This window comes from Pongo abelii, chromosome 11 (genome assembly GCF_028885655.2).
Source record: "Pongo abelii isolate AG06213 chromosome 11, NHGRI_mPonAbe1-v2.0_pri, whole genome shotgun sequence".
NCBI classification, from domain to species: Eukaryota; Metazoa; Chordata; class Mammalia; order Primates; family Hominidae; genus Pongo; species Pongo abelii.
The window spans coordinates 71,493,845-71,521,807 of NC_071996.2; the positions used below are offsets into that span (position 1 = coordinate 71,493,845).

General features: G+C 37.7%; 1 protein-coding gene across 1 annotated transcript in view; it reads right to left on the reverse strand.

Moving 5' to 3' along the window:
• Nucleotides 1-2,224: 2,224 nt before the first annotated feature.
• ABCB11 (ATP binding cassette subfamily B member 11) overlaps nt 2,225-27,963 on the reverse strand; it is a 183,684-nt gene continuing 157,945 nt past the window's right edge. Inside the window, exons 21-29 of the mRNA XM_054549455.2 lie at nt 25,945-26,049; nt 25,692-25,853; nt 17,498-17,701; nt 16,449-16,690; nt 13,666-13,822; nt 11,927-12,124; nt 8,437-8,643; nt 5,949-6,095; nt 2,225-5,111 (exon numbers count right to left, since the gene is read on the reverse strand). Of these exons, the coding sequence (XP_054405430.2) occupies nt 4,911-5,111; nt 5,949-6,095; nt 8,437-8,643; nt 11,927-12,124; nt 13,666-13,822; nt 16,449-16,690; nt 17,498-17,701; nt 25,692-25,853; nt 25,945-26,049 (1,623 nt within the window). The 3' untranslated portion in view covers nt 2,225-4,910. The remainder of the gene's footprint in view (nt 5,112-5,948; nt 6,096-8,436; nt 8,644-11,926; nt 12,125-13,665; nt 13,823-16,448; nt 16,691-17,497; nt 17,702-25,691; nt 25,854-25,944; nt 26,050-27,963) is intronic.

The following is a 27,963-nucleotide window of genomic DNA, read 5'->3' on the forward strand; positions in this document are numbered from 1 at the left end:
CAAAACTTATTTGACCTTTACCCCATCGTCTTATTTATAGATTTGAGATTTTTTCCAAATGATTGTGAACAATGCAGGAAGAGAAAAGTGTGCTCAGTTTTTGTGATTAGAAGTTTAAAATATATTCTGATAAATGGGATCTGTGGTGAATCTACTTCTGGACTCCTGTTCTGGTGATGTATCTTTCAAATCTATAATAGTTTCAGTATCTATTGTTTTAATTTTTGTGACTGTACTGCATTTCTATCCCCTTTTCATTTTAAACTTTATTTTTTTCAGTGAAAGATACACATGTACATAAATCTTTTAGCAGTTTCTTTCAGTATTCACCTTCATCTTTTACAATAAGATGTTTTTATTGCTATTTGTTTAAATGTTTAACTGTTTAGTTTCCATTATGAGATATGAGAACTACAAGGATCCAGTTCTTTTTTTACCCATGTCCTATCCCATCCCCAACCTACCCCACATATTTTCTTGTTCCTTTCATAATCTATCTATATTTCTGGTTTAGATCAGTATTAAGCTTTTACATTGATGTGACTTTGTAAATAACATTCTCAGATGAGTCATACGGTGTAATAAAAATATATTTCCTTTTTGTGTAACTTTTCTTTCCACTTAGAGCTAATAGCTAAAAATCTCCAATCTCACTTTCTTTGTCTTCTATTATGCATTGCTAACTTACCCTCAAACTCTAGCAGGGGGTTCTGTCTTCTCTCAGCATTCAAACCCACCAGGCATTCTAGCAGCACCATGTTTTCTGGGGGACATTCCTCTCAGAACCCATTTCTCTGCCTCAATCTGGCTATTTCCTATGGGTACAGCACACCTATAATCCTGGGATCTCCTTCCTAATCATCCTGGAGATTCCCAGCACCTCATTCTTGAGTTAGGTCATCTGTTCTTACGTCCCATATCTTCCTATTTCTTTATCTGTGCCCTTATTTAAAAAAAAAAAAAAGCCCCCTTTTGTAGCTTCCTGAGAAAAGATGGGGAGTAGAGGTGTTGAGACCTGCATGACTGAGAATGTCTTTAGACCTCTCTCATCCTTGAGAATAGCTTTGCTACATATAGAATGATTCCCCTTAGAATTTTGAAGGCAAATCTTTATGAATTTTAGTTTCATTGTCAAGAGGTCCTATGTCATTATAGTTCTTTTGTGTGTTTGTTTTTTGTTTTTGTTTTTTTTTTTGAGACACGGTCTTGCTCTGTTGCCCAGGCTAGAGGGCAGTGGCACAATGCTGGGTCACTGCAGCCTCAACCACCTGAACTCAAGCAATCACCCCACTTCAGCTTCCCGAGTGGCTCATGCCATCATACCTGGCCAATTTTTGCTTTTCTTTTTTTGTTAGAAATGGGGTTTTGCCAGGTTGCCCAGGCTGGTCTTGTACTCCTGGGCTCAAGCAATCCTCTTACCTCAGCCTCCTAACGTGCTGGGATTACAGGCATGAGCCACTGTGCCCAGTCACATCATTATAATTCTTTATCGATTATATTTCACACATTCCCCCTTCTCTCCTGGAAAATATTCTCCTTTTCCCTTGTTTTCTAAAATTTCATAACGTGCCCAAATAGGATTTTCATTTGTTATATTCAGTATTGGATGAACTCTTTCAGCTTGGAAATTCATATTCTTCAATTATAGGAAATGTTCTTAGACTATTTTTAAAAATAATTTCTGCCCCTCAGTTTTCTCTGAACTCTCTCGAACTAGACTATTGACTAATTATTGCACCACCTGAATTGTTACCCTCAATTTTTTCTTATTTTTTCCTACTTTTCATCTCTTTTTGTTTTACTTTCAGAGAAATTTCCCCAACTTTATCTTCCAATCCTTCTATTTTTTTTTCATTAACTTTTATTAACTGGGGTTATGAGGAGAGTCTGGTCACAACACACATTATGAAAACATTAGGAAATTACAGAAGGACTTGCAATAAGTTTAAACAGAACAAATTAAGCCAACCCCTTGGTCATCTGAGAAACAATAAGGTAAAATTGCAGAGACCAAATCTTTGTCAGCGATAAAGGATGCAGGATAAAAACGTAGACATCATCGCCCCCTGGTGTTGTAAAATAAACATACAATGTTATTTATTTATTCATTTTTGAAGTTGTAATCTTCTCCCTTGTCACTGAGCCTCAATTATTTCCGCAATTTCAAGCCCTCTTTAGTCAATCTTTTCCCTGTCATCAATAACTTTCAAATATCTTATTTTAAAATATAATTTGTATTAATTCCTCATTCAGACTCCATGAATTCCTTTCCAGGAAACTGGCGACCTCCCAGCACAAGAGCCTATGCTCTTGCTCTTTGAAATGCAAACCAAAACAATAGCTTTAGTCTTCTTTCATCAAAATTAGAGGATTAGCATGTATTTATTGCAAATCTTAATTTCCTCTAAAAGGCATCTTTACTTGTCATTGCCATTTTTCATAACCAGAATGCATTCCTTCACCGTCTGCCTCCTGACTTGGCAATCATCAAGAATTCCGGCCTGACCAGTTAACTTGCTAAACCATCTTTGCTGTTATATACCAGGAAACACTGGAAAAGAGACATAAATAATATACCTCCACATCCTAGTGTCCCGGCTTAATTTATAGGCAGAATTTCGTTTGTTGGCTAAGGGAAGAAAAACCATCTACGTAGAGTGAGCTTGGGAGGAAGCTGGAGTAGGGAGAAAACATGATGGCAGGATAGGTGGGTGAGAACCGTGGGTGCAGTCCTGCTCCCAAGGTTTTCATTTCTGTGACAAGAGCTCTTTTTTGTATATTCATTTTTATTGATTCCTGTTTTTATTTAAATAGATGGAAATACGTTCTCTTGACTCATTGAATACATTTATTACCACTTTTTGAGTGTTTTCCTAATCACTGCATTGGCTCTGTTACTTCTAATTTCCTTTCTCCAGCTGCCCTATTGTTGCTTTTGCTTTATATGTTAAAATACTTCCTCAGTGTCTGGTGGTCCTTGGAAGTCAATTCCCATGCAAGGAGGAGACACCGAAAAGCCTGGGGAAGCTCTGATCGAGTGGGTGCTTGTTGGTTGACAGGTGGGCTTCATAGGAGGGTAATACGGCTGGAAAATTTTCTTAGGATTCCAAGGACGGGGTCCTTGACCTCTTTTCTTTTTCTTTTTTCATTTTTCTTTTTTTTCGCTTTGTCGCCCAGGCTGGAGTGCAGTGGCGTCATCTCAGCTCACTGCAAGCTCCACCTCCCGGGTTCACGCCATTCTCCTGCTTCAGCTTCCTGAGTAGCTGGGACTACAGGTGCCCGCCACCACGCCTGGCTAATTTTTTTGTATTTTTAGTAGAGACGGGGTTTCACCATGTTAGCCAGGATGGTCTTGATCTCTCGACCTCATGATCCGCTCGCCTTGGCCTCCCAAAGTGCTGGGATTACAGGTGTGAGCCACAGTGCCTGGCCTAACCTCTTTTCTTAGATTGGCCAGTTTCCCCAGAAAATCATTCTTCAATCTCCTGCCAGAAGAGAGGGGCTGGGAGTTCTTCTGTTCATACACAGCTTTACACTCAATCCCCCTGTCTCTTTTATGTTAGCTGCCCCTTCAACTGCACCTTGTGTCTCTAAGTGCAAACCTCCCTGTGACCCTCCTCAGAGCGGGAGTATGCAGTCTCTCGCTGGAACTGGGGAAAGGCAGCCATCCTGCTGCAGGCGGGGCTCTGCAATTCTGTTTCCATACAGGCTTTTGGCCCATTCTTCTGTCTTCAGTCCCTCTGTCCCCTTGCCTCCTCCTTCCAGAAGGATCCAATGTTTTTACATCTTGAACCTTTCTAGGGGTCTGTGGTACAAAACAGGATGTTTCTAGGCTCCGCCAACTAACAGGTTACATTTTTGTTTTCTCTCATCTTGTAACTCTATTATCAATTGTCCATTTGCTTTCTGGCTCCCAAGATTTTGCAGGCGGCATCACTGTGTTTTCTTCATTCTTGTAGGTTCCTGCCGCCTTTAGTTCTATGTCATTATGTGGTGTTTTGAGAGAGCAGGGGCAAATGAGTGCTTTTCTGCCATATTTACTTGCTTTTTTGTATAACACCTTATGAAACTACAGCAAAGTAAAATGCGCTATTTTCATTTCATGAATATAATTTTGCAGAAACTAAAAACAACAATCAATATGCAGGGAGGTGCTGAGGAGTAAAAGGCCTGGGAGAGAGTCCCTGCTCCAGCCACACTGGCAGGTTCTCACAGTAATGGTAGCTTTGTCAACCCTACACTCACTCTGAAGCTAAAGCATAAATCAACAGCCCTAACTGGAAAGCCCGTGCTAATACTTTCCCTTTCTGCCTCCCTCAGCCTGAGAGCATCCACCCTTTCCCTATCCTCAGCCTTAGAGATGAAGGAAGCTGGTTTCACGTGAAAGACAAATTTAGTTAAGAAACACAGCTGGTCTTCTAGTCCTTCTGTTCTTTTCAAATTTGACCTTGGTCTAGCTCAAGAAACGTTTGTTGAATGCCTGTTATAGACCCGCCTCTGTATACACCGAGGGTTCGAAAATGCAAGACAGTTCTCTGCCCTTGAGGAGTTCAAAGTCTCACTTACTCCCTGATGTCTCACTAATTCCCACATATTAATCAGGACTGGCTCCTGCACAGAGAAGCACTGAGTGGTGGCTGAGCTGCCACTTGACATTGGGTTTTCCCTCACATGGACCGTAGTTTCTTTCATTTTCTGTATACACATCTAAAGCAGAATTATTATGGAAGGTCATTAGAAATTAGCTTGGATTCTGATGTATGACAATGACTGTAAAAGTAAAATATTAACATTCTTCTTTAAAGAAAAAACAATCCCAGCAGTCCCTCCGGCTGGGATTGTTTTTTTTTTTAAAAAAAAACAACCCCTGTAACTGGTGCGTCATGTGTGTCTGAGGTTCTTGCATTGGGTCAACTGATGGGGGATCCTGTGGTGACTAGTTTGTAGTAGGCTCCTTTTTGGGCCATCAGTTCTTCGTGGGTCCCCTTTTCAATCACCACCCCCTGTGCAATGACAGCAATGATATCCGCGTTCTGGATGGTGGACAAGCGATGGGCAATGACAATGCAGGTCCGACCCTCTCTGGCTTTGTCTAGAGCAACCTGCACCGTCTGCAAAGAGAAGATGGAAAGTTGATGCAAAGATGCATGATTGCTCCCCAGCCCACCATCATGAGAGTTCAGTTAACACGACCTGAATAACAATCCTATACTTGAGGGCAAACCCAAAGGCTCAACATAAGAGAGGATTAAGCAAGTATTCCCTGAATGCAATGCATCAGTGATTTCAATGGCAGTGCACAGGCTGAGAAATTTCAGTGGAGCAAGAAGGAAGCAAACTATGAAGTCCCTATGTAATTTTACAATATTTGATGGTCTAGTTTCCTGAAATGAAACCGAGAAAACAATGGAGGGTAGCAGTTAAGTGGCCATTCCTGATACTGCTCTTCATTGAAGACATTTTAGCTCTCTCCAAAATGGAATCCCGATTGTTACGGCATTAATTATATATTTTAAGTTTCATAATTGTGTTTTGCTCAATTCCATCTTATTTCATGCAAACCACACAACAGATATCACCTCTCTCTTTGTGTTGTATGTGACCTACCTTCTCTGTCACATAACTTTAGAACTATAAAATATTTATAACAGATAATCTAGATTATTTTACTTTATTCAAGAAAGGTGATTATTTGCCTTTGGAAAAAAATGTCACTTAGCCTAAAGAATCTTAAAAACAATTCTTATTTTAAAGGTAAAATATTTTATTTGAAGCAATCTTATATTAAATCACTTGCTCTAGATAATTGTCTTTTGGTTCCACAAAGTATTGCCAATTTCTACTGTTAATGAATCAGAAAATTGAAAATAGTGCCATTTTATAAGGACAAATTTTACAGCAAAAAACTCATTTGTAATAATCTAAGACTTTAGAAATTCGATACTTACCTTTTCACTTTCTGTGTCTAAGGCAGAAGTGGCTTCATCTAGTAGCAAGATTTTAGGATCTCGTACAATGGCCCGAGCAATAGCAATGCGTTGTTTCTCCCCTCTAGAGAGTTGAGACCCCTGGGACCCAACGTTAGTTTCATATTTCTGAAAAAAAGTATGATAAGTTTGAGAAATAGAAACAGTTATTGCTCCTGTGCTGTACAGAACTTATGTCAAGGTCTCCTCTGTAATTTAAATTATTTGTTGGTTGAACTAGGGAATAGTGAGTGAGTCCTCCTATAGAATGGAGGATGTCAAATCCACTTAGGAATATAAGAAAAATATGGAATTCGTGACCTTTGGTGTGGGAAGCAAGGGGATGTTATTCCTCATTTCTGCATTTCCTTTAGGTTTATATTTTCAATCTCCTCCCTGTGTCCAGGTAAGAGCCCATATATGAGATCCTCCTTGATTTGAGACTCTCTGATTCTAGATTCTTATCTGGAAAAATCCTTCCAATACAGACTAATCCCAAGAATGGAAATGTCTGTCTTTTGCGAGATCTTCTGGTCCATTGCTGTGTTAGGGAGGCGGCATTCTGGAACACAGGCCTTGGTTAGAAGCTCTACTCTGCTGCTTACTAGCTTGTGTTCATGAAAAATTATTTAAATTTTTTTGAGCTGGCTAGTCATCTGAGGTGCAGTATTAACACTTGCTTCACATATTTATTTTGGAGAAAATTCGGAAGAAAAATCACTCATGCCTGGCATGGCTACATAAAAATTAGTTAACATTCATAGAGTGTTTACCATAGAGGTATTGTGCTAACTATTCTAGCTAGGTTATCATTTCATATTCACAGAAACCATACCCACCCTATTTTTTAGATTACAAAGCTTAGGCACAGGGAGGTAAGAAAATGGTGCAAGGACAAGTAACAAGCAGTGAAAGTGAAATCTGAATCCAGGTGAAAGTGAATCTCTCTCTCCTGAGTCCTTGCCTTGACTACTGCTCTTCCCTGCCTTCCACAACACGAGCTGTTTCCTTCCCCTGCTTCCCTTGCCTCCTGACTAATGCTCCTTTAAGCCAGGTGAGACCCATGAAAACCTGCTTTGTCCTTCTGGAGACAAAGTGCTCAGAGAAGGGTACCATGGGCAAGTCTGTATGAGGACAATGTAGTAAACCAGCTCCATGTCAGTGCCTTGCCCCAAATGAGTAGCTATTCAATAAGGGTTTGTGGGATAAATGAACCCTCCAGAGACACACAAGCTTTGCTTTTGATCTCTGGATTCAGCAAATAGTAATTTCCATGTGCTTAGAGATTGGGCTAACAGGTAAGAACTGAGCCAAGAGACTAACACTTAGGAGACTTTGTGAAAAGAGCAAACAAAAAGCCTTCCACAAACACCACAACATTTATAAACATAATCACTTATAAAGAAAAACAATTTTCCCAGGGATATTTTTAAAAAGTAAGTAGAGAAGGTTAAAGGTAAAATTTGGCCCTACAATTTGGTTTCCATGTTTTAATTTTTCTTGTGATCAAAACTAAGACAGACTTTTGGTGGATGGAAAAATGCAGAGTCAATATTGTGCGAAATCTGGACTTGGCTCTGGCAAAGTAAGAGACACTAAGGCAGGTTCAACTTACCCACCACCCATGGTACACATTGCCAAGTAATGAAATAATGATGATGGCAGTAATACCAGCAGCAGCTTTCTTTGTGTGGCTATTAAGTGTGTTTTCTTCATTTTAACGTTATTTTCTTGTACTTTGCAGATGGAATAGACAATCTCAGAAAGGATAATTGTCCCAAAGCTATGAAGCTACTAAGTGGCAAAGCTTGGATGCAAGCCCAGGTTAGCTCCAAATCTCAGGTTTTTCCCCACTATGCTAAACTAAAGCTCAATGTACAAAAAAATTCAACAAAAATAGTATCCATTGTATTGGGCAATACAATACTTTCCAAAATTAAAGAGTATGTTGATGAAGGATATTTCTTTTGCTTAAAAAACTAAGACAGTCCGGGGGTGCTGTGAGATAAATGGTGTATCCTTTGACCTTCTAGAGCCACAATCATAACACAGATTGAATATTTCTTATCAGAAATGCTTGGGACCAGAAGTGTTTCAGATTTTGGATTTTTTCAGATTTTGGAATATCTGCATATAATGAGATACCTTGGGGACAGGACTCAAATCTAACCACAAAATTCATGTTTCTTATCTACTTTATACACAAGCCCAGAAGTAAATTCCTATAATATTTTTAATAATTTTGTACATGAAACAAAATTTTGACTGAATTTTGACTGTGACCTATCACATGAGGTCAAGTGTGAAATTTTCCACTTGTGGAATTATGTTGGCACTCAAAATTTTTTGAATTTTGGAACATTTTGTATTTGGGATTTTCAGATTAGGGATGCTCAACCTGTACACTTTGGTCATTCTACTTCTTCCCATCCTTGTCTCCCATAGGGAATGGCTCTGACTTCATACTCACCTCTGGGAGTGACATGACAAAATCATGCAGCTGAGCCTGTTTTGCAGCTGCTATGACTCTTTCCATGGGAATTTCTTTGGTGTTGTCTCCATACTTGATATTGTCCATTATGCTACAGGCAAACAACACTGGTTCCTGGGAAACAATTCCAATGTTTGAGCGGAGGAACTGGACATTTACTTTTTTGCTGTCATGCCCATCTATCATCTGCCAATAGAGGAGATGACAGGTTATTAGGTTTTTAGAATTCCAGCAGTGAGGAAAGTTCATATTCTAGCGTTAGGTGTTATGCAGGACATTTGGTTTGCTTAACAGACAACAATCCCAAGGCTAAAATTCTGGAATAAATGATGTTGCCTTTGACCTCTGGATGTAATGTCTATCAGGAGTGGCATCCATGTTAACACTAATCAGACTATGGTCCTATTTATTTCCTGAACTCTGGATCTACAGGTGGAACAAACGAGAAAGACGCTCAGGTATTCAGGTAAGAAACAACTTCCCCTTACTTTGGTGCAGCACGCTCTCTACAAATATACAGGGTTGCTCTGTTTTGAGACTCATGAGTTATGGAAAGGATTTTTCTCTGTGAAGCTTTTGGGCAATATAAGGGTCAAACCTGTTTTCTTGATTTTACTAAGGCCATTCTCTGAATAACTGAGATAATAAAACGAAGTAAAAAAGGAATACATTTATTCACTTAGTCAATCAACAAACATATATTTGAATCACCTGCCACAAAGCACCATCCTAAGCAGTCTATGTCTGCTACGTAAAGAAAATATAATCTCTGTTTCCTAGGAACTCACAGTCTAGTTAGGCAGTTAAGTCCAGGTACTTGAATATCTACCACATGAGCTGGTTCACTAAAAAGTCCTCGAATATTAAAGGCACAGATGCCTAATGTGCTACTATAAAGTATTTGCCCCTATTATTTCAGAAAAAAATTGTGATAAATGGTATGAAGAGATTATATTTAAGATAATTTCTAAGTAATGGAAAAAGCAAACACTATTAGAAAAAATATAAAGCATTTCTCAACAACAATTAGCCCTGGCTTATCTTGCTCTACTCATTTTCCGTAGCACTTAAGTCTGCAAAACACAATTTAATAATTAAACACTCGGGCTGTTTGCTCATTCTTCTAAATGTGCTACATTGTAAGCTCCTAGAAGGCAGAAGACACGTTTCATGGTCCTTAGACTCTCCCACAGGGACTCATGCAGTAACAGGCACATCATAGGTATCCAAATAAATGTTGAAAATATTGAACGCCTACATTTGGTAGCTTAAGAGCAAAGAGGACTTTGAAAAAAAACTTATAAAAAGTGGTAGGTTCTCTGCTTAAAATGTTTGTAGAAATGTTTTACAATGTTATAACAAAATATACTGTGCCTATGAAATGCAAGAAGTCATAATGATTTCCTTATTGGCCTTGCTTTCGACCTGTGACCAGAACATTCACTGGGCATATTCAGAGAAATATACTTAATATACATGTTAATGTTGGAAAAGTGAATATGAGGGATTCAGTTTCCTGTACCTTGCATAGTTCACAATTGATGTTGGCTGCAGGCATGACAGAAGTGATATTTTGGAAAACTGAACCCTCTGACTTATTGGAATTATACCTCTGGTTACAATGGGCTTTCTAGGTTCATCAATCACCAAATACTTTCAAACAAATTTAAAATCTTTATACCTCAACTTAATAACAGAAGGGTTTATAAATTATAGGTAATCAATACTTAATCCTTATTTTTATAACTTCCTGGATTCTGTCAATCTCTGTTTGCTTGTTTCTTTGCTTTGCTTTATTCAAGGAAATCTTTAGTTGCCTCTTTCAAATTTTTCTTAGCATTTCTCTTCATAATGTTATACTCTTCATAATAGTATATTACATAAGATTATACTATTCAGGGAAGTCAGAAAGGCCACTTTCAAAATATTAGGATTAAACAATTAATCAAGTATGAAGCAAAATAAAACATTTTCAGACCCATATCTATGGACTATTTCTTAGAAAATTGCTTTTGGATGAGCTCCAACAAAAGGGGGTGAAAACTATGAAAAAGGAATTCATGGGAACTATGAAATAATGGATCTAATCCAAGGAAATATCACAGGGAACTCACAGGATGATGACTGTTCAACAGGCAAAGGTTGCAAGTGACAGAAATGAGGGAAGAGATGGCCTGACAGAGACATTGGAGGAACACAAAGGTTTTCATAAAGACAAAGAATGCAAGAAAAAAGGAAACCTTTCAGAAAAACAATCAAAAAAATATAATGCAAATGTAACTCACTATTTGACTGAGGGATGAACAATATTTACATAATCATGAAAAAAGCTGTCAATTGATTTTCAATTTTTAGAATCAACTTAGAGTGAAAGCAAGAAAGATAATGTTATAAACAGAATGTGCTCTGAATTCTTGATAAAAGTTCAATTAGAACTTAAGAGGTAAAAGAAGGGAGTAAGAGGTGAAAATAAAGGTAGGATTGCTAACATTTTTATTTTAGAAAGCGAGAATTCAAGAGGAACTATCTACAGGTGGTGGAAGAGCAACGGAAGCAGATCAGAAGTTTACAAATTTATAAATAGAAGGCCTAAAAAATGATATAACTATATTGTGGGGAGGTAGGCAAAAGGAGGGAGTGGTGAGGGTAAGTAGATTTGTATCTCTTGAGAATAAATCACAGAGAGTCTAAATTTGTTAAATCATGAAATAGCATGAGCACATTATTTAAAGACATAAAAGTCATCATTGGGAGATCAAAAAACATCAAGTGGTCAAAAATAGTTGCCTTTGAGCAGAGAAATGTGGAGAGGGAGTGTAAGCATAAAGCAGGGGGGTGGCTTTTTATTATAAATATTTATTATTTAATTTTGTGACCTTCTGCATATATTACCTTTAAAGAAAGAAAAAAAGGACAGAAAGGAAAAAGAAACGTTATGAAAAATAAATACCAAAGCTATTCACCAAAATTTCAAATATCCTTGCTAAAGATTTATGGTACATGGCTCTCAATCTGAGTTCCTTGCATTATTTAGATTTCAGCTTCTTGAACAAGGATTGTCTTAGATCTTTTCATGCTAAATCTCCTTTCTTGCTCATTTATCATTATTTCCCTTATCACTCTACTTTTTCCATTCCTGGTCATTAGTTTCCTGATTAGTCTGCACTTTCTGCTCCATTTACGGGTAAGTGAGTGCTTCTATTAAATACACTAATCTCCAACTTTGCAGTGTGCCCAGTTTTCTTTGCCTAACTGGTCAGCAGGCCATCTGGAACTGGGGAAAATCTGACATTAGAAATTGTGAGGTAGAATCAGGTGAAGCAGCAAATGACTGGGACTGGAAAATATGCTAAGTGCCTAAGGCAAGCATTTTAAAGTGAGTCTGGCAAAGCAAAAACTTGAAGCCCACTTTTAGGGGTTGGAAATACTCTGCAGAAGGCAAAATTCTCAAAAAGGTTGCATGGCTTACCACCTTCCCTTGATCAGGATCATAGAAACGTTCCAACAGCTGAATGCTAGTGCTTTTGCCACATCCGCTGCTCCCAACAAACGCCAGTGTCTGCCCTGGACTAATCGACACTGAGAGACCATTCAGAACTTGCGAGTCAGGTCGAGAAGGATATGTAAATTTACAATCAACAAAATCAATCTTCCCCTGGAAGTTGTCCTGTGGATGGGAGGATCAAAATTAGAGATGCTCTTACTGGAGCCTAGAATATTGAAAATACACCTAAATCTTGAGTTTAAAATCCCTGCTTGAGATACCTTCAAACCATGCTGCCAAAGTGCAAAGTATAAAGACAGCAACTTAACAAAGGGACATTCCATTTTGTATTCTGAAAGATGTAGTATAAAGGAAGGCTTGGGCAACGAAATTAAAGACACTTGACTCCCCCTATTCCCAGTCTAACCTAAGGGGATTTTCTTGACATCTATTCCCGACATTCTGAATAGAAGAGAATAGCTGGAAGATATTACATCACAGAAGCCAGTAACTGTCCAAACCCTATAGCTTTGTTCTCCTAAAGACTAAAAATAATGTTACACTTAAAACGACCTAGAAAGAAAGTTACCTGAGGTCTGTATTGCAAAGGTGAATACTTTCTATTGTACTTTGGTGTGCTTAAAACTGTCTAACTTATAAACTCTAGAAATGAATAGACATTTAATAAACCACATAGAAACTTTACATTTACTGAACTGAAGGAAAAATTTTACCAATTTAGAAAGATTACAGAATTTAGCTTAACCACTTTACTAGTGTTTAGGTTTGCTTTGCTTTCTGGAACATACTAAAATTTTCAAAAATAGGTAGAGAAGATTTAAAAATACCTATCTATCAATTGGAAGAACAGATATTTTGTTGAGATTGAATTAATTTTCTGGACATCCACATAAGCTAAAACTTGAATCAAGATGAACATGAATTAAATCAATGTTATTGGACAGGAAGAATTGATTTTTCTACATTCTGTATCAGAACATCAATAGAAAACACAGTGGTTAGGTAGATCTCAGAGGACAACTGGCTTCATTCATTTGGGAACTCAGTGTATTTTACATTACACAGAATTTAGCATTCATTGAATGTCATCGCCTTGTTCAAATGCCAGCTTTAGGAATAATTTTTGATGCTAATTTACTTTATTCCTTTGTATTTATAAATCTACCGTTTGTCCACTCCAAGTACATATGAATGAACCCATATACAGCAGGAATTTAGAAGCCAAGTGGTATTGTATGGCCATCCCTAATGGCTGTCCTGCACACACACACAGGTGCACACACACACACACATGCACAACCTTACCCCTCATCAATACTTACACATTTTATTTATTTATTTATTTTATTAGACTTTAAGTTCTGGGGTAGATGTGCAGAATGTGCAGGTTTGTTACATAGGTATACACGTGTCATGGTGGTTTGCTGCACCCATCAACCTGTCATCTACATTAGGTATTTCTCCTAATGCTATCCCTCCCCTACCCCCCGCCATCCCCTGACAAGCCCCGGTGTGTGATGTTCCCTGCCCTGTGTCCATGTGTTCTCATTGTTCAACTCCCACTTATGAGTGAGAACATGTGGTGTTTGGTTTTCTGTTCTTGTGTTAGTTTGCTGAGAATGATGGTTTCCAGCTTCATCCCTGTCCCTGCAAAGGACATGAACCCATCCTTTTTTATGGCTGCATAGTATTCCAACACTTACCCATTTTTCACCTGCAGTATTGTATACACTGATTGGGGGTTGTCGGTCCAGCAGTTGAAAAAAGCGTGCAGCTGATATTTTAGCTTTTGCATAACTTGGGGTGTAAGAGAAGGCTCTTCCAAGAGCTGTTGCACTCAGTACAACTGCAGAGATCACCCTGTAACCAGACAGACACACAGGCAGAGAGCAGGGAGGTGTGGTTCGTGTGATGACCTGAAGGCAGAAGTTTGGGGATCTAGCTCTGGTTCTGCTAGGAAAGGACCAAATATCCTTGAGCAAGTCACTTCAGACTTGCCTGGAAATGGAGAGGGTGGTGTTTAAGAGACTGGCAGTTTTCAAACTGTGTTCTATGAAAAAGGAGTAAGAAGAGGACTGAACAAGTATGAAGGGGAGAGCTCAGGCCTCCAAACCTTTATTTGACCACAATAGCTTCCTTTAAGAAAATTGTTGGCCTGGTGTGGTGGCTCACGCCTGTAATCCCAGCACTTTGGGAGGCTGAGGCAGGCGGATCACAAGGTCAGAAGATCGAGACCATCCTGGCTAACAAGGTGAAACCCCGTCTCTACTAAAAATACAAAAAATTAGCCGGGCGTGGTGGTGGTCGCCTGTGGTCCCAGCTACTCGGGAGGCTGAGGCAGGAGAATGGCGTGAACCTGGGAGGCAGAGCTTGCAGTGAGCCAAGATTGCACCACTGCACTCCAGCCTGGGTGACAGAGCAAGACTCTGTCTCAAAAAAAAAAAAAAAAAGAAAATTGTTTGAGGGGGGAAAAAGACTTCTGAAAATTTTTTTTTAAAAGAAAAAGCAGGCTTGAAAGATCACCAGATTGAGTTGATTTTTCTAGAATTCTAACAGTTTGTGAATCTATAATAGATATATAAAAGATAATGATTGATGATGTAAGCATCAATTCTGCACCAGGCATGTATATAATTTTTGCTTCAGAGAGTAAGACAGATGCAATTGCCTGTCTCCTTCTACTTGTCTTAGCCTCTAACTATAGTCAACATGTACTTAATTAACGAAAGAGTGAGTGAATGAATAAATGAATGATAAATATAATGAGAGATAACTTTGTTGCTGTAGAGACTATGATGTGAGTAGTAGCCCCCAAAGCTGTTCACCTGCACTGTCATGCACAGAGGGTCTGCCTGGGATGGGGATAGGGATAAGGGATGTGTCTTTGTGGGTCACACTGCTCAGTTCATAAGCAGGAATTGTTTTAGGCCAGAATTGCAAATCCGAACATCTCCAGGAGCCCAGTTTAAAGCCTAAGGGAATGAAAAGAACTAGAAATGAAATGGAAAATGGTGGAAGATGACCTTCCAATTTTTAAAGTGAAGCCAGAAATTGGGAGTTTTCTGTAGTCCCAGTTTTGTTGTTGTTGTTGTTTTGTTTTGTTTTGAGATGGAGTCTCACTCTGTCACCGAGGCTGGAGTGTAGTGGCATGATCTCAGCTCACTGCAGCCTCCACCTCCTGGGTTCAAGCGATTCTCCTTTCTCCTGCCTCAGCCTCCCAAGTAGCTGGGATTACAGGCATGCACCACCATACCTGGCTAATTTTTATATTTTTTGTAGAGATGAGGTTTTGCCATGTTGGCCAGGCTGGTCTCAAACTCCTGACCTCAAGTGATCCACCCACCTCGGCCTCCCAGGGCACTGAGATTACAGGCATGAGCCACCACGCCCAGCCTGTAGCCCCAGATTTTTACATGTTGGCAAAAAATTATTCTAAAACCTTAATATAAACTAAATAAAAATGAGCCAATGGTTTGTGTTTTCTAATTTAGATTAGTAGCTTTAAGTATGCAAAGATTTAGAAAAGAGAGACTTTCCTAGCTGGGTGGGTGTAGTGGAATGGGAGAGAAGTGCTGAAAGAGATACCAGGTGAGAAGGTGGGACTCACGGCTAGAGAAGGAAACCCAAGAACCGATTCCTATAGGACCACTTTTCCTAATGCCCTCCAAACCTTTCTCAGACCATCTCCACCCTTACCTCCCCACTCGCCCATATACATGTGTACCTCATTCGCCAGTACCCTGACACCCTTAGGCTTTCACCTCTGGAAATGTGAGAAATTGGACTAAAAGCTAATCTTATTAGAAAAGCAGACTTTGGCTATACGAATGGAACATCATTCACCTGTATGGCCTATGCTGTCTCTGCCTAGGAGGAGTCAGCAAGGAGGAGTCCGCCCTCTTTGCAAGACAGGAGTTCAAATAAAACAGTTCTCTATGAACCGTCTTAGCCAAGGCCTCTAGATTTTCTCAGCATTAACATGTGTGGCAGATTGTTTATAAACAACGATCATATTAATTCACACTATCATGCATCCCTTTGCAACATGGCTTTTTTACTCCTCTCATCAAAAAGTGAATTCTATTTTTTTCTATTCCTTAAACCTGGGCTTGATGGCATGACTTTCTTTGGCCAAACAGAAAATTAGAAAGTTTCTTTGCGTGGAGAGACTTGAAAAGTACTTGCACAGTGGGGCTTGCCCTCTTTTGTGGCACTTGGAACTCTGAGGCCATAATATGAAGAAAAGAAGCTCATCTGCTAGACAGGCCACGTGGAGACAGAAGAATACACAGAAGCCTGACTGAGTCAGCCCAGGTCAGAAGAACCACCCTGACGACCCACAGAATCTTGAGAAATAATTAATCCCAACTATTGTAAGACACCAAGCTTGGGATGGTTTGTTAAGCAGAAAAAAGCTAACTGATAGAACCAGGCTATTCCTTCCTTGTGTGTTGATCTTTTCTCACCTTGGCTAGATATTCCTCACCTGAACACGTAGCTGAAATGGAGCCCCTCATTGGGGATTAAGTAACCTCCATATCTGTAGGAAGCAGAATTCGCAATAAACACGATGCACTGGGCAAAGGCAAAGCAGAATCCATAAACATTGGCTTTCTGTATGGCTGTCTTGAGGGGCTTCTCCAGCTCAGTCTCAAGTGCTTCAATGAACCGCCTCTCCTTTCCAATTCCAGCAACAGTGCGGATGTTACTGAGGGCTTCATTTGTAATCTGAAGACAGAAAAAGAGTCTTAGGAATACAAGGGCAGAAATAACTCCTTTCATGACATTTCAATGGCTGCCTGTATTGATGGTGCAAATGGCAGAATGTGGTACAAATCAGAGAATGCATCATCTGGGAACACAAAGAAGTGGCTGGAGATCAACCCAACTGGACCACGAGACATTTTTTCAGTTAAATTCAAGTTTCCCTTAATTCTTATACTTGAGAAGTGTTTATGCTACCAACCATCTGTCATTTACCCCCCAAGGACAAGATATTAATTAGAACACACTTTAAAATGTATAGCTAAAACCTAAGTGTATCCAAAACCTAAACTGCAGCTCATAATTCTAGTTGGGAAAGACACTTGCCCCAAGCCTGGGGGACTCTAAAGTATGAAGAGAAAAGGCGTGTGCCATTAACACCATCATAGCTCCTCTGTGTGTGGAAAGCATGGCTCAGGTGAACCATTAAATTGCAAAAGCCTCACGGCCAGAAAACTGAACTATCCACCCCTGCAAGTGAGAGTACACCAAATTGGAATGTGGAATGAAACACTATGCGAGAGGAAATTGAACAGGCAATCCTGTGTTCACCCCACTATTTCTCCACGCCGGCTCATATTCAGAGCCTCAGAGCTTTATTGCCTCAGCCTTTGGGCCAAGCATGCATAGAAAGGGTGGTGGAAGGTTCTTAAGTGTGCCTGTCTTGTGGGCTGACAGCTTCCTTAAGTCTCTTCGTACTATTCATTTTTAACAGTTTGTCTGATAGCCACTTAGCCATGAGGAATGGGAAAATTAGATCTGCAAGATTACCTGTCCCACCATCTCCAGGGCCTGCTTATCTCGAGAGGCAAATCCTGTCAACATCCTGCTCTGTGTGGCTCCTGATAAAGCCAAGAAGGGGAAGAAGCACAAGATGACCAGGCTCAGCTTCCAGCTAAAGGAGAAGGCAATGATCATGGCCACAGTGACGTTAGTGAAGGAATTGACCATCATCCCGATCTGAGAGCCGGCAGCCTGCAAACCAAAAAGCAATCAACCCATTTCAGACACACAGTCTCTTTTACCAACTACCATTACACAAAAAGGTCAGATCTTTTATAAAGTTGTGATAAAATATACATAACAATATATATCATTTTAACCACTCTTAAGTGTACAATTCAGTGGCATTTCACAATGTTGTGTAACCATCACATATCTATACCTAAAGCTTTTAAAATCATGCCCAACAAAAACTCTGTATCCATTAAACAATAACCTCCCTTTCTTCTCTCTCCCCCAAGCTCTTGGTGACTTCTATTTTAACTCTCTGTCTGTATAAATTTGCCTACCCTAGGTGTCTCTAGAAGTAGAATCACACAATATTTTTCCTTCTGTGTCTGGCTTATTTTGCTAAGCATAATGTTTTCAAGCTTCAGGCATGTTTTAGCAGGTATAAAAATTTCATTCCTTTTTATTTTTATTTTTTGTTTATTTTGTGTTATTTTGAGACAAGGTCTCACTCTGTCACCCAGGCTGGAGGGCAGTGGCATAATTATGGCTCAATGTAGCCTTGACCTCCTGGGCTCAAGCAGCCCTCCTGCCCCAGCATGCTAAGTAGCTGGGACCACAGATGCATGCCGCTACACCTGCTAATTTTTTAATCTTACTAGAAATGAGGTCTCACTATGTTGCCCAGGCTGGTCTTAAAGTCCTAAGCTCAAGTGATCCTCCCACCTTGGCCTCCCATAGTGCTGGGATTGCAGGCATGAGCCATCACACCTAGCTTCATTCCCTTTTAAAACTGAATATTCCATTGCATGTACATATCACATTTTGTTTATCCATTCATCCATTGATGGACACTGGGGTTATTTCCAACTTTTGGCTATTGTGAATAATGCTGCTATGAACACTGGTGTATAAGCACCTTTCAAGTCCCTGCTTTCAATTCTTTTGGATATAGACCTAGGAGTGGAATTGCTGGGTCATATGGTAGTCCTCTGTTCAAAAAGTTAAGTTCTTTTAAATGATTAAGTTCTTTTAAATGATGAGCTCCCATGACGTATCTGAAGGCTGAATTAATTAAAAGGTTCTTTATTCATAGCTTATCCGAAGTTCATTTATTGACTAATCTCATTTTAAGAGTGTCAGTACTAGAGCAGTCTGTCTGAGATTAATGCAGCCCTAAACATGGGCTACATATGTGTCAAGTACTGATGCATTTGGCTTGTTTGAAGATATCCAGCCATCGGGCTTGAGGTAATATTACTTATTCAATGAAGATTAATGCTTGCTCTATAATTATATTTTTGAAGTTGATACAAGACTATTATAAGATACAACTTTGATTCTCATTGAAGTTAGCCTGCTCATTGGCACAAAGTTACATGCTGCTGTAATATACAGCTATTTAGTCAATGCAGATGGACAAAATGGATTCAGTCCTAATATAGATGGAGAATGGACCACTGTGGTAATTATATCTATAGTAATCAGAGTATCCAATGGTTCCAAATCTTCGTTTCAGTTGCAGCTAAGTAGGTATGACCAAAGCTTGGTACACTCTGTAGAAAATACTTGGGTGAGGACAATTACATCACTTCTTTTTAAAATTGTAGAAACACATTATTATTTAAGACAAAAAAATGTAAAACAACAAAAGGTAAGCTGTTAGTAACCATTAGATGCTAAGGCAGTGTTATTCAGGAATAATTTGCATCTTTATAATGAATTGAAGACACAAATGGAATATAAAATTGTGTCCCAAAGCATTCCCATGTGTTAGTGCTAACTTCCTTGGAGACTAACAGGCTAAATCAAGAATTTCTCATTTGTACACCCATGTTCAGAGCAGCATTATTCACAATAGCCAAACAACCTGAATGTCCACAGAGGAATGAATAAAGAAAACATGATATATCCATAAAATAAACATCCATAAAAATGTAGCTCTGACACATACTATAGCATAGAGAAACTTCAAAAACATCATGTTATGTGAAATGAGCCAGACATAAAAGGATAAATTCATATGATTTAACCAAAGATGGTTAAAGTAGTAAATTTTATGTTAGAAATATTTTACCACAATTTTTTTTTTTTAAAGAATTTTTGGTTGGCAAGGATTGTCAGGCATTACAGAGTACTTGAAAAGCAACTTTGCAGTTCTTTGGGATGTCCTTATTTTGTTTCCTTTTACATTTTATTCACTTGGTGTTTTTTAAAAAAATTGAAAATAATACAGCCTAAGACACAAACAAAACATAGATATATATTTAACAATATATACATATATTTTAATTTTTTTCTTTACAAAAAGGCTCATACTCTACATATTACTTTGTACTTTGACTTTTTTTCACTTATCAATGTTACATAACTATACTTCCAGATCAATATATAGGAACACTTTAAAAAATAGCTGTGTAACATTCGTTAGTATAAATGTATCATAATTGATTCAACTCTTTTCCTGTTGATGGATATTTGGGTAGTTTCCAGGGAATTTTATTAATTTTTTGGTTAATATAAAAAATGATAAATATCCTTGAACACACATTCTTACACAATAGGAGGGAATTCACTCATGAGAATTCTGTTCAAAGAGTATATAATTTAAAAAAAAAAGAATTTCTGGTTGGCAAGGACTGTCAGGCATTACAGAATACTTGAAAAGCAACTCTAAAGTTTTTGGGGGATATCATTATTTACTATTACTCTCCAAAACATTTGCTTACTATTATTTACTATTACTCTCCAAAAACATTGAAAAACTTTGTATAGTGTATGAAAGTGTCAGTTATTCCCCATCCTCATGAATATCATTCATGATGGTTTTAGGAACACTACACATAAATATGGTTATATTAGGGATATTAATATTTATTATAAATGCTTTTCTAGTTTATCATTTGTTTATATAAAAGTTTTGAATTTATGAAGTCCAACATGTCTACTTTGCAGTTTTGAGTTTTCGTCTTGCTTGAATCACCTCTACTACCACTCTTATTTCTCAATGAGCTCTAGCTAATATAATAAGAAAATGAGTATAAACATAAAAAAAGAAAAGAGACAAAACGATCTTTTTTGCATTTTTTGCTTTGCAGATATTGTGATTTTTACAAATTGAAGGTTCGTGGCAACCCTGCATATGCAGAGCAATTCTATTGGTGCCATTTTTCCAATGGTATGTGTTCACTTTATGTTTCTGCATCACATTTTGGTAATTCTCAAAATATTCAAACTTTTTCATTATTATATCTGTTATGGTGATCTGTGATCAGTGATCTTTGGCATTATTATTGTCATCGTTTTAGAGCACCACGAACCACGCCAATATAAGACTGAAAACTTATTCAATAAATGTGTTTGTTCTGACTGCTCCACTGACTGGTCATTCTGTCTCTCTCTCTTTCTATCCTCAGACCTCCCTATTACCTGAGACACAATAATATTGAAATTAGGCCAATTAATAACGCTACCTTGGCCTCTAAGTGTTCAAGTGAAATAAAGAGTCACACATCTCTCACCTTAAATCAAAAGCTAGAAATGACTAAGCTCAGTGAGGAAGGTGTGTCGAAGGCTGAGACAGGCTAAAAGTTAGGCCTCATGCGCTAAACAGATAGTCAAGTTGTGAATGCAGAAAAAAAGTTCTTGAAGGAAATTAAAAGTGCTATTCTAGTGAACACACAAATAATAAGAAAGTGAAGTGAACCAGCTTCATTGATGATATGAAGAAAGTTTGAGTGGTCTGGAGACAAGATCAAACCCGCTACAACATTGCCTTAAGCCAAACCTAATTCAGAACAAGGCCCTAACTCTCTTCAATTCTAGTAAGGCTGAGAGAAGTGAGGAACCTTCGGGAGAAAAGTTGGTTCATGAGGTTTAAGGAAAAAAGCATCTCTACAATGTAAAAGTGCAAGGTGAAGCAGCAGTGCTAATGTAGAAGCTGCCACAAGTTCTCCAGAAGATCTAGCTAAGGTGATTGATGAAGGTGGCTACACCAAATAACAGATTTTCCATGTTGACAAAACAGCTTTCTATTGGAGGAAGATGCCACCTAGGACTTTCATATCTAGAGAGGAGAAGTCAATGCCTGACTTCAAACTTATAAAAAACAGGCTGACTCTCTTGTTAGGGGTTAATGCAGCTGATGACTTTAAGTTGAAGCTTACCATTCCAAAAATTCTAGGCCCCTAAGAGGTATGCTAAATCTCCTCTGCCTGTGTTCTATAAATAGAATAATAAAGGCTGGATGACAGCACATCTGTTGAAAACACAGTTTTTTTGAATATCTTAAGCCACCGTTGACACCTACTGTGCAGGAAAAAATACAGCTTTCAAAAATATTAGTGCTCATTGACAATGCACCTAGTCACCCAGGTGCTCTGACGGAGATGTACAAGGAGATGAATGTTGTTGTGCCTGTTAACCCAACATGAATTCTGCTGCCCATGGGTCAGGGAGTAATTTTCACTTTGAAGTCTTTTTATTTAAGAAGTAACATTTTACAAGGCTACATCTGCCATAGTTATTCCCCTGAGGGAACTCGGCAAAGTAAATTGAAAACCTTCTGGAAAGGACTCACCATTCTAGATGCCATTAAGAACACGTACCCTAGAACTTAAAGTGTATATATAGATATACACGTTATATGTATATATATATATATATATATACACGTTATATGTATATATATATATATATATTTATTTATTTATGAAAGAACATTTGTGATTCATGGGAGGAGGTCAGAATATCCACATAAATAGGCGCTTGAAAGAAGTTGATTCCAACCCTCACAGATGACTTTGAGGGTTCAAGACTTCAGAGGGAGTAACTGCAGTTGTCATGAAAATAGCAAGATAACTAGAATTAGAAGTGGAGTCTGAAGATGTGCTGCATTAAATTGCTGCAATCTCATGATAAAACTTGAATGGATAAGCAGTTGCCTCTTATGGATAAGCAAAGTGGTTTCTTGAGATGAAATCCACTCGTGGTGAAAATGCTATGTTGATAAAAGTAGCAGCAGGGTTTAAGAGAACTCAATCTAATTTTGAAAGACATTATACTGTGGATAAAATACTATCAATCAGCATTACATGCTGCAAATAAATCTTTCATGAAAGGAAGAATCAATTGATGAGGCAAACTTCACAGTTGTCTTATAAGATATTGCCACTCTAACCTTCAGCAACCACCACCGTGGTCAGTTGCTATTAATAAATTAAGATATGTACATTGTTTATTTTTAGACATAATGCTATTGCATAGTTAGTAGAATACAGTATAGTGTAAACACAACTTTTATATGCACTAGGAAGCCAAAAAATTAGTGTGACATGCTTTATTGCAATATTCTTTTTATTGTGGTGGTCTGAAACCAAACCTGTAATGTCTCAGAACTATATCTGGTATTTTATTATATACCTAGAAAACCCAGTAGACTATATTAAATTTCTAAAATTATAACTTATAAGACAGCTTGGAAAGTCCTTAAGATAAGTATACAAAAACTAATAGCTTTCATCTCAACTCATTTACAGATATAATTGAGAAAAAGATCTCATTCAAAACAGTGGAAAAAATACATGAGAAAAAGTGAGCAAGATAGTGGGACATATTAATATAACTATGAATCTTGCTAAAAACTAGAGTCTTGTTTGTATGTCTCTCAGGAAAATTTAGTATCCCCACAATAGCAATCCTACTGTGTATGTATGTGTGTATATGAATTTGACCAGAATAAAAATAAATTTTTAGAAGAAATTAAAATGAGTGTAAAGTGCATTAAAATAATTAACATCCAGAAATAGATAACAGAATTTTGAAGAGGAAAAATTAGTGTGAAGGGATTTGCTTTACCAGATACTAAAATGTATCAAGTTATAAGAATTAAAACAAAGGGTGCAAAAAAAAGAAAGAATTAATAAGACATATGATTTGATAGCACAATAGAATGACTATAGTAAATAATTTAATAGTACATTTAAAAATAACTAAGAGTGTAATTGGATTGTTTGTAACACAAAGCGTAAGTGCTTGAGGGAACGGATACCCCATTCTTCAAAATGCACTTACTTCACATTGCATGCTTGTATCAAAACCTCTCATGTACACCATAAATATATACACCTACTTGGTATCTATCTACAAAAATTAAAAAAATTTATCAATTAAAACAATAAGGTTTTAAATAGAATAAGTCAAATTGATCAATTCAGACTAGAGAATCTCCAAAGTTAGTTCTAACTATATATGGGAAGTTAATATGGGAAGTTAATATTCACAACGGGAGGAAACATTTCAAACCAGTAGAAAATGTAATCTACATTTAAAAAATATTTTTGAAATATTTTCTATCCAGCTTCAAGAAAACAAAGCCAAATCTACCTCACGCTAATCTTAAGATAAGTTTGACCTGGGCTAGCAATCTTATTTTTTAAAAAACAACAAAAGTATTAGAAAAATTCTGAGAAAATCCTCTTTTTAAAAAGATAAGTGTTTTTAAGATAATTAGATGCTACTCTCTGAATTCTAGTGATAGCAAATAACCTTCAAAAGCTCCTTGAAGATTGAAGGATACAAAAATAGAAGAGATAAGATTATGACTTATTTATTTAGCCTAAATTCAGGAGCAAAGGGAGTAGACTACAGTATTCCAATGATGAGAGTGAAATTGGAACAAACTTTCTTTAAGCAGTTATGCAATGCATATCAAAATCTTCCAAAATGATTATACACTGATTCAGTGATTACATTTTGAGAACTAAGAAAATAATCAAGGATGTGGCAAGCTCAATATAAAATGATATAAATTGCTTATAAGGAGGAAAAAAACCTAGGGGAAAAATGTAACTAGAGAATCCTTTAAGACATGACAGTAGATGAGAATGAAGTATTGGGCACTCATTAAAAATCTATTGTAGAAGAATACATAATTATGAAAATATGTTCACCTTAGATTATTTCAGGGGAAAAAAGAAAGACTGCAACACGTATGTAGAGTGTAACCCTAAGTCTATGGGAAACACATGTGCTTACAGAAAAAGCCTAAATGAATTGAAAGTGACCATTTATAGGGATTTCCCCCTGAGTAAAAGGATTCCATGATCCGTTGAAATTCTGCCATATCATTTTTGGTATTTTTGGTTAAACTGTCTAGGAGTTGAGACATGCTACAGTACAGCACTATCAGTCCAGTGAGTTTTTTTCTTCCAAGAGCCTCACAGAACATAGTTCAGTTTTAAAATTGTACTTAAATTTTTTTTCCTTTGGTTTTGTTTTTTAAACAATTTATTAACATGTTATTTCTTTTTTTAAATAATTTTAAGTTAGGTTTTTTTTTAAATTTTCACAGAAAGTGGGTAGAGATGTTGGAAGGGAAATTTGGCTCTCTTCACTTTAATCCAAACACCTGGTTTTATAAAAGTCTAGCCTCATCATGTGTGTAAGCCCCTTGAACAAGGCTGTAGGTTTTGGGGTTTACACACCACAGCTCTGTCTACCTTAATCAGAAAGTCAGCTCTTTGACGCCTTCAAGATTCTAGATAAAAACCATTTATTTCTTTCCCTCAGTTTCCTGACTGGGCTCCTCCAGAGGCTGCCCAGGACAGCTTCTCTGTTCATAAGGCTAAACACACTCTGGGGTCCTGTGTGAGTAGGGAGACTTCCTTGCCCTGTTCACCCACCCTCTGGGGGGCGGTATCGAATCTTGTTGAAGCTGAGCCTCTGGGCCTGAAAACAGACTCAGAAATGAGTCTCAGGAAAGTTAGACTCAGAGGAAATCCAAAACCCTGACAGATTTTGGTGCATACCATATACAGATTCTGGTCACTGCCTGGGAGACACTGTGCTTTAGCTGCTGTTTGTCAGTGTTAGAAGCAGTGGAAAATATGGCTTTAGGATATCCCAATCCCACTGGTCCCTATTCCATAGAAAACATGCAGGTGATTGTCAGAATGCCCTAACGAAAGAATGCCAATGCAGTTAATATACTTCTATTTCCCCTCCCATAGCTCACCCCTTGAACTTGGGAAGCATCTGTAGCAAGTCTTGTTGTCAAAGCTCCAGGGCTATTTCTGAGGTCATCAAACCAGGCAATATCTTGCCCCAGCATTGCCCTGAAACCAAATTTACGTAGCCTTTTTGTTAGGAGCTCCCCGGATTTAGCAAAGGCATATCCCTAAAACATGAAGAGGGAGATGTTAGAGACATTTTAATGAGAAAAAAGAAAAAAATAACTAAATCACTTACTGAAAAATAACATTTCTTACCTGTAGAAATTGGGTGAAAAGAGATACACAGCCCATTGCTACAAAAAGTAGGCACACACCATTGATCTGTGACCTTTGTTCCTCTTTATCAGGAAGTGAAAAAGTCTTGGAAAGATAGTAAGCAAGGAAGTAACTTTGTTATTATAAATAGAAAAATAAATCTATTTACATGTTTAAAATGAATTTTTCTTACCATGCCATTATATATCTGTCCAAATTCATAAAATATACAACACCAAGAGTGAACCCTAATGTAAGCTGTGGATCTGTGATAATGATGTGTCAATGTATGTTCATTAATTGTAGCAAATGTATCATTCTGGTGGGAGATGTTGATAATGGGGGAGGTTATGTGTGTAGGGGGGTAGGGGGTATATGGGAAATCTCCGTACCTTCCTCTAATTTTGCTGTAAACCTAAAAGTGCTCTAAAAAATAAAGTCTTTTAAATAATGATTCCAATTTAAGCATGCTAGTAATTAAATGAAAGTTAGCTATGAATATGATGACGATGTACTACAGTCCTCTGTGGGGCGGAAAACCTGGTGAATGAAAACCAATGGTGATGACTTACAGAATTTTTGTCTTGTTATTTCGCCTTTTTAGGCAATTGAGTTGGTTTTTCATCGACACAGATGAAAAGGATGATGAAATGACTTAAATCATTTAAGTAATAAAGCTGAGAAAGAAGGAAGAAAGGAAGGAAGGAAAGGAAGGAGGGACAGAAGGAAGAGAGGAAGGAAGGGAAGAAGGAAGAAAGGAAGCAAAGAGGGAGGGAAGGAGAGAGGGAGTCATGAAGGAAAAAGGGAAGGAAGGAAGGAGGGAAGGGAGGGAGGGAGGGAGGGAGGGAGGGAATCGAGATCTGGAAATGTTGCCTGGGACAAAACTCAAAGTTGTATTAATATTTTGACCTATATATTTCTCTATTACTAAATGAAAGAAAATATGACTTTCACTCAGGTAATTTGCCAGTTAATTAGTTTTATAGAATATACAGCATTAAAAAAGAAACTATCAAAGCATTGACTGGAATTGCCTTAGGAGAGAAAAAAATTTTATTCATCTGATATTGAGGTTGTTGCCTTTAACTCACCAGAAGCTGAAACATTCCCCCACCCCCTAAAAAACTATGGCCATTGTGAGTGGGAGTTTTTAGTGTATAATGCTTAGTAAACGACACTCAAACGTATTCTGAATTTACAGACATTTGTTCAAGTAACTGAGGATCTTGTTGCAATAAGAAAAATGAAAGAACATACTCCAATGACATTGCCTTGTGGTGAAATGGATTTTGTGCATAACAGAACCTTTGTAATTTAGGCCAGGTGAGGGAACTGGGAAGGTCAGAAGAGGTATGCATTAGAGAGCTATACAATACATCTTTATTCATTTTCCTGAATTAATTTGAGTCATTAAAACAGTGTCAATAAACAGTTGTTCAAAGGAAACCATTTATTCAAAAATATTTACTAAGTACCTACTATTTGCCAAATAAATCTCCTTGGAAACAATATGTACTACTCCATTAACAAATCCTTTTTTTGTAAAGCAAAAGTAACCCGTTCAAATTATGGCAAATTACAAAGTGAGTAGGAGGGGTTCTAAATTAATGAGATTTTACTGTTTGTAGGATGAAGTTTCTAGGGCCTTCGTCGTACTCAATACTGGTAAAAGTGGGTTCAGAAAGTAGCACAGTAATTCTTCCCAGCATAGCATAACTCATAAGTTTACAGAGTCTAGAAATTAAAAAATTTAAAGATAAATATTTTAAAAATTACTGTGCAAATACCCTGAAACCCCAAACTGCGATGCCACAATTCCCATTCCTCCTTAAGGTCAACTTTTATAACGATGGTCTATAGAAGTGCAGATTTTCCCATTTAACTCTTATAGATGGAAAATAAAGCCCCAAATATCAAGTTGTTTGTTCAAGTTCATTAAGCTAGTGGTTATTACTAGATAAGAAAATGCCTGTATTTTGGCTTCTGGTGCGGTGGTTTTCTTCTGGGTGTGCTCTTTTA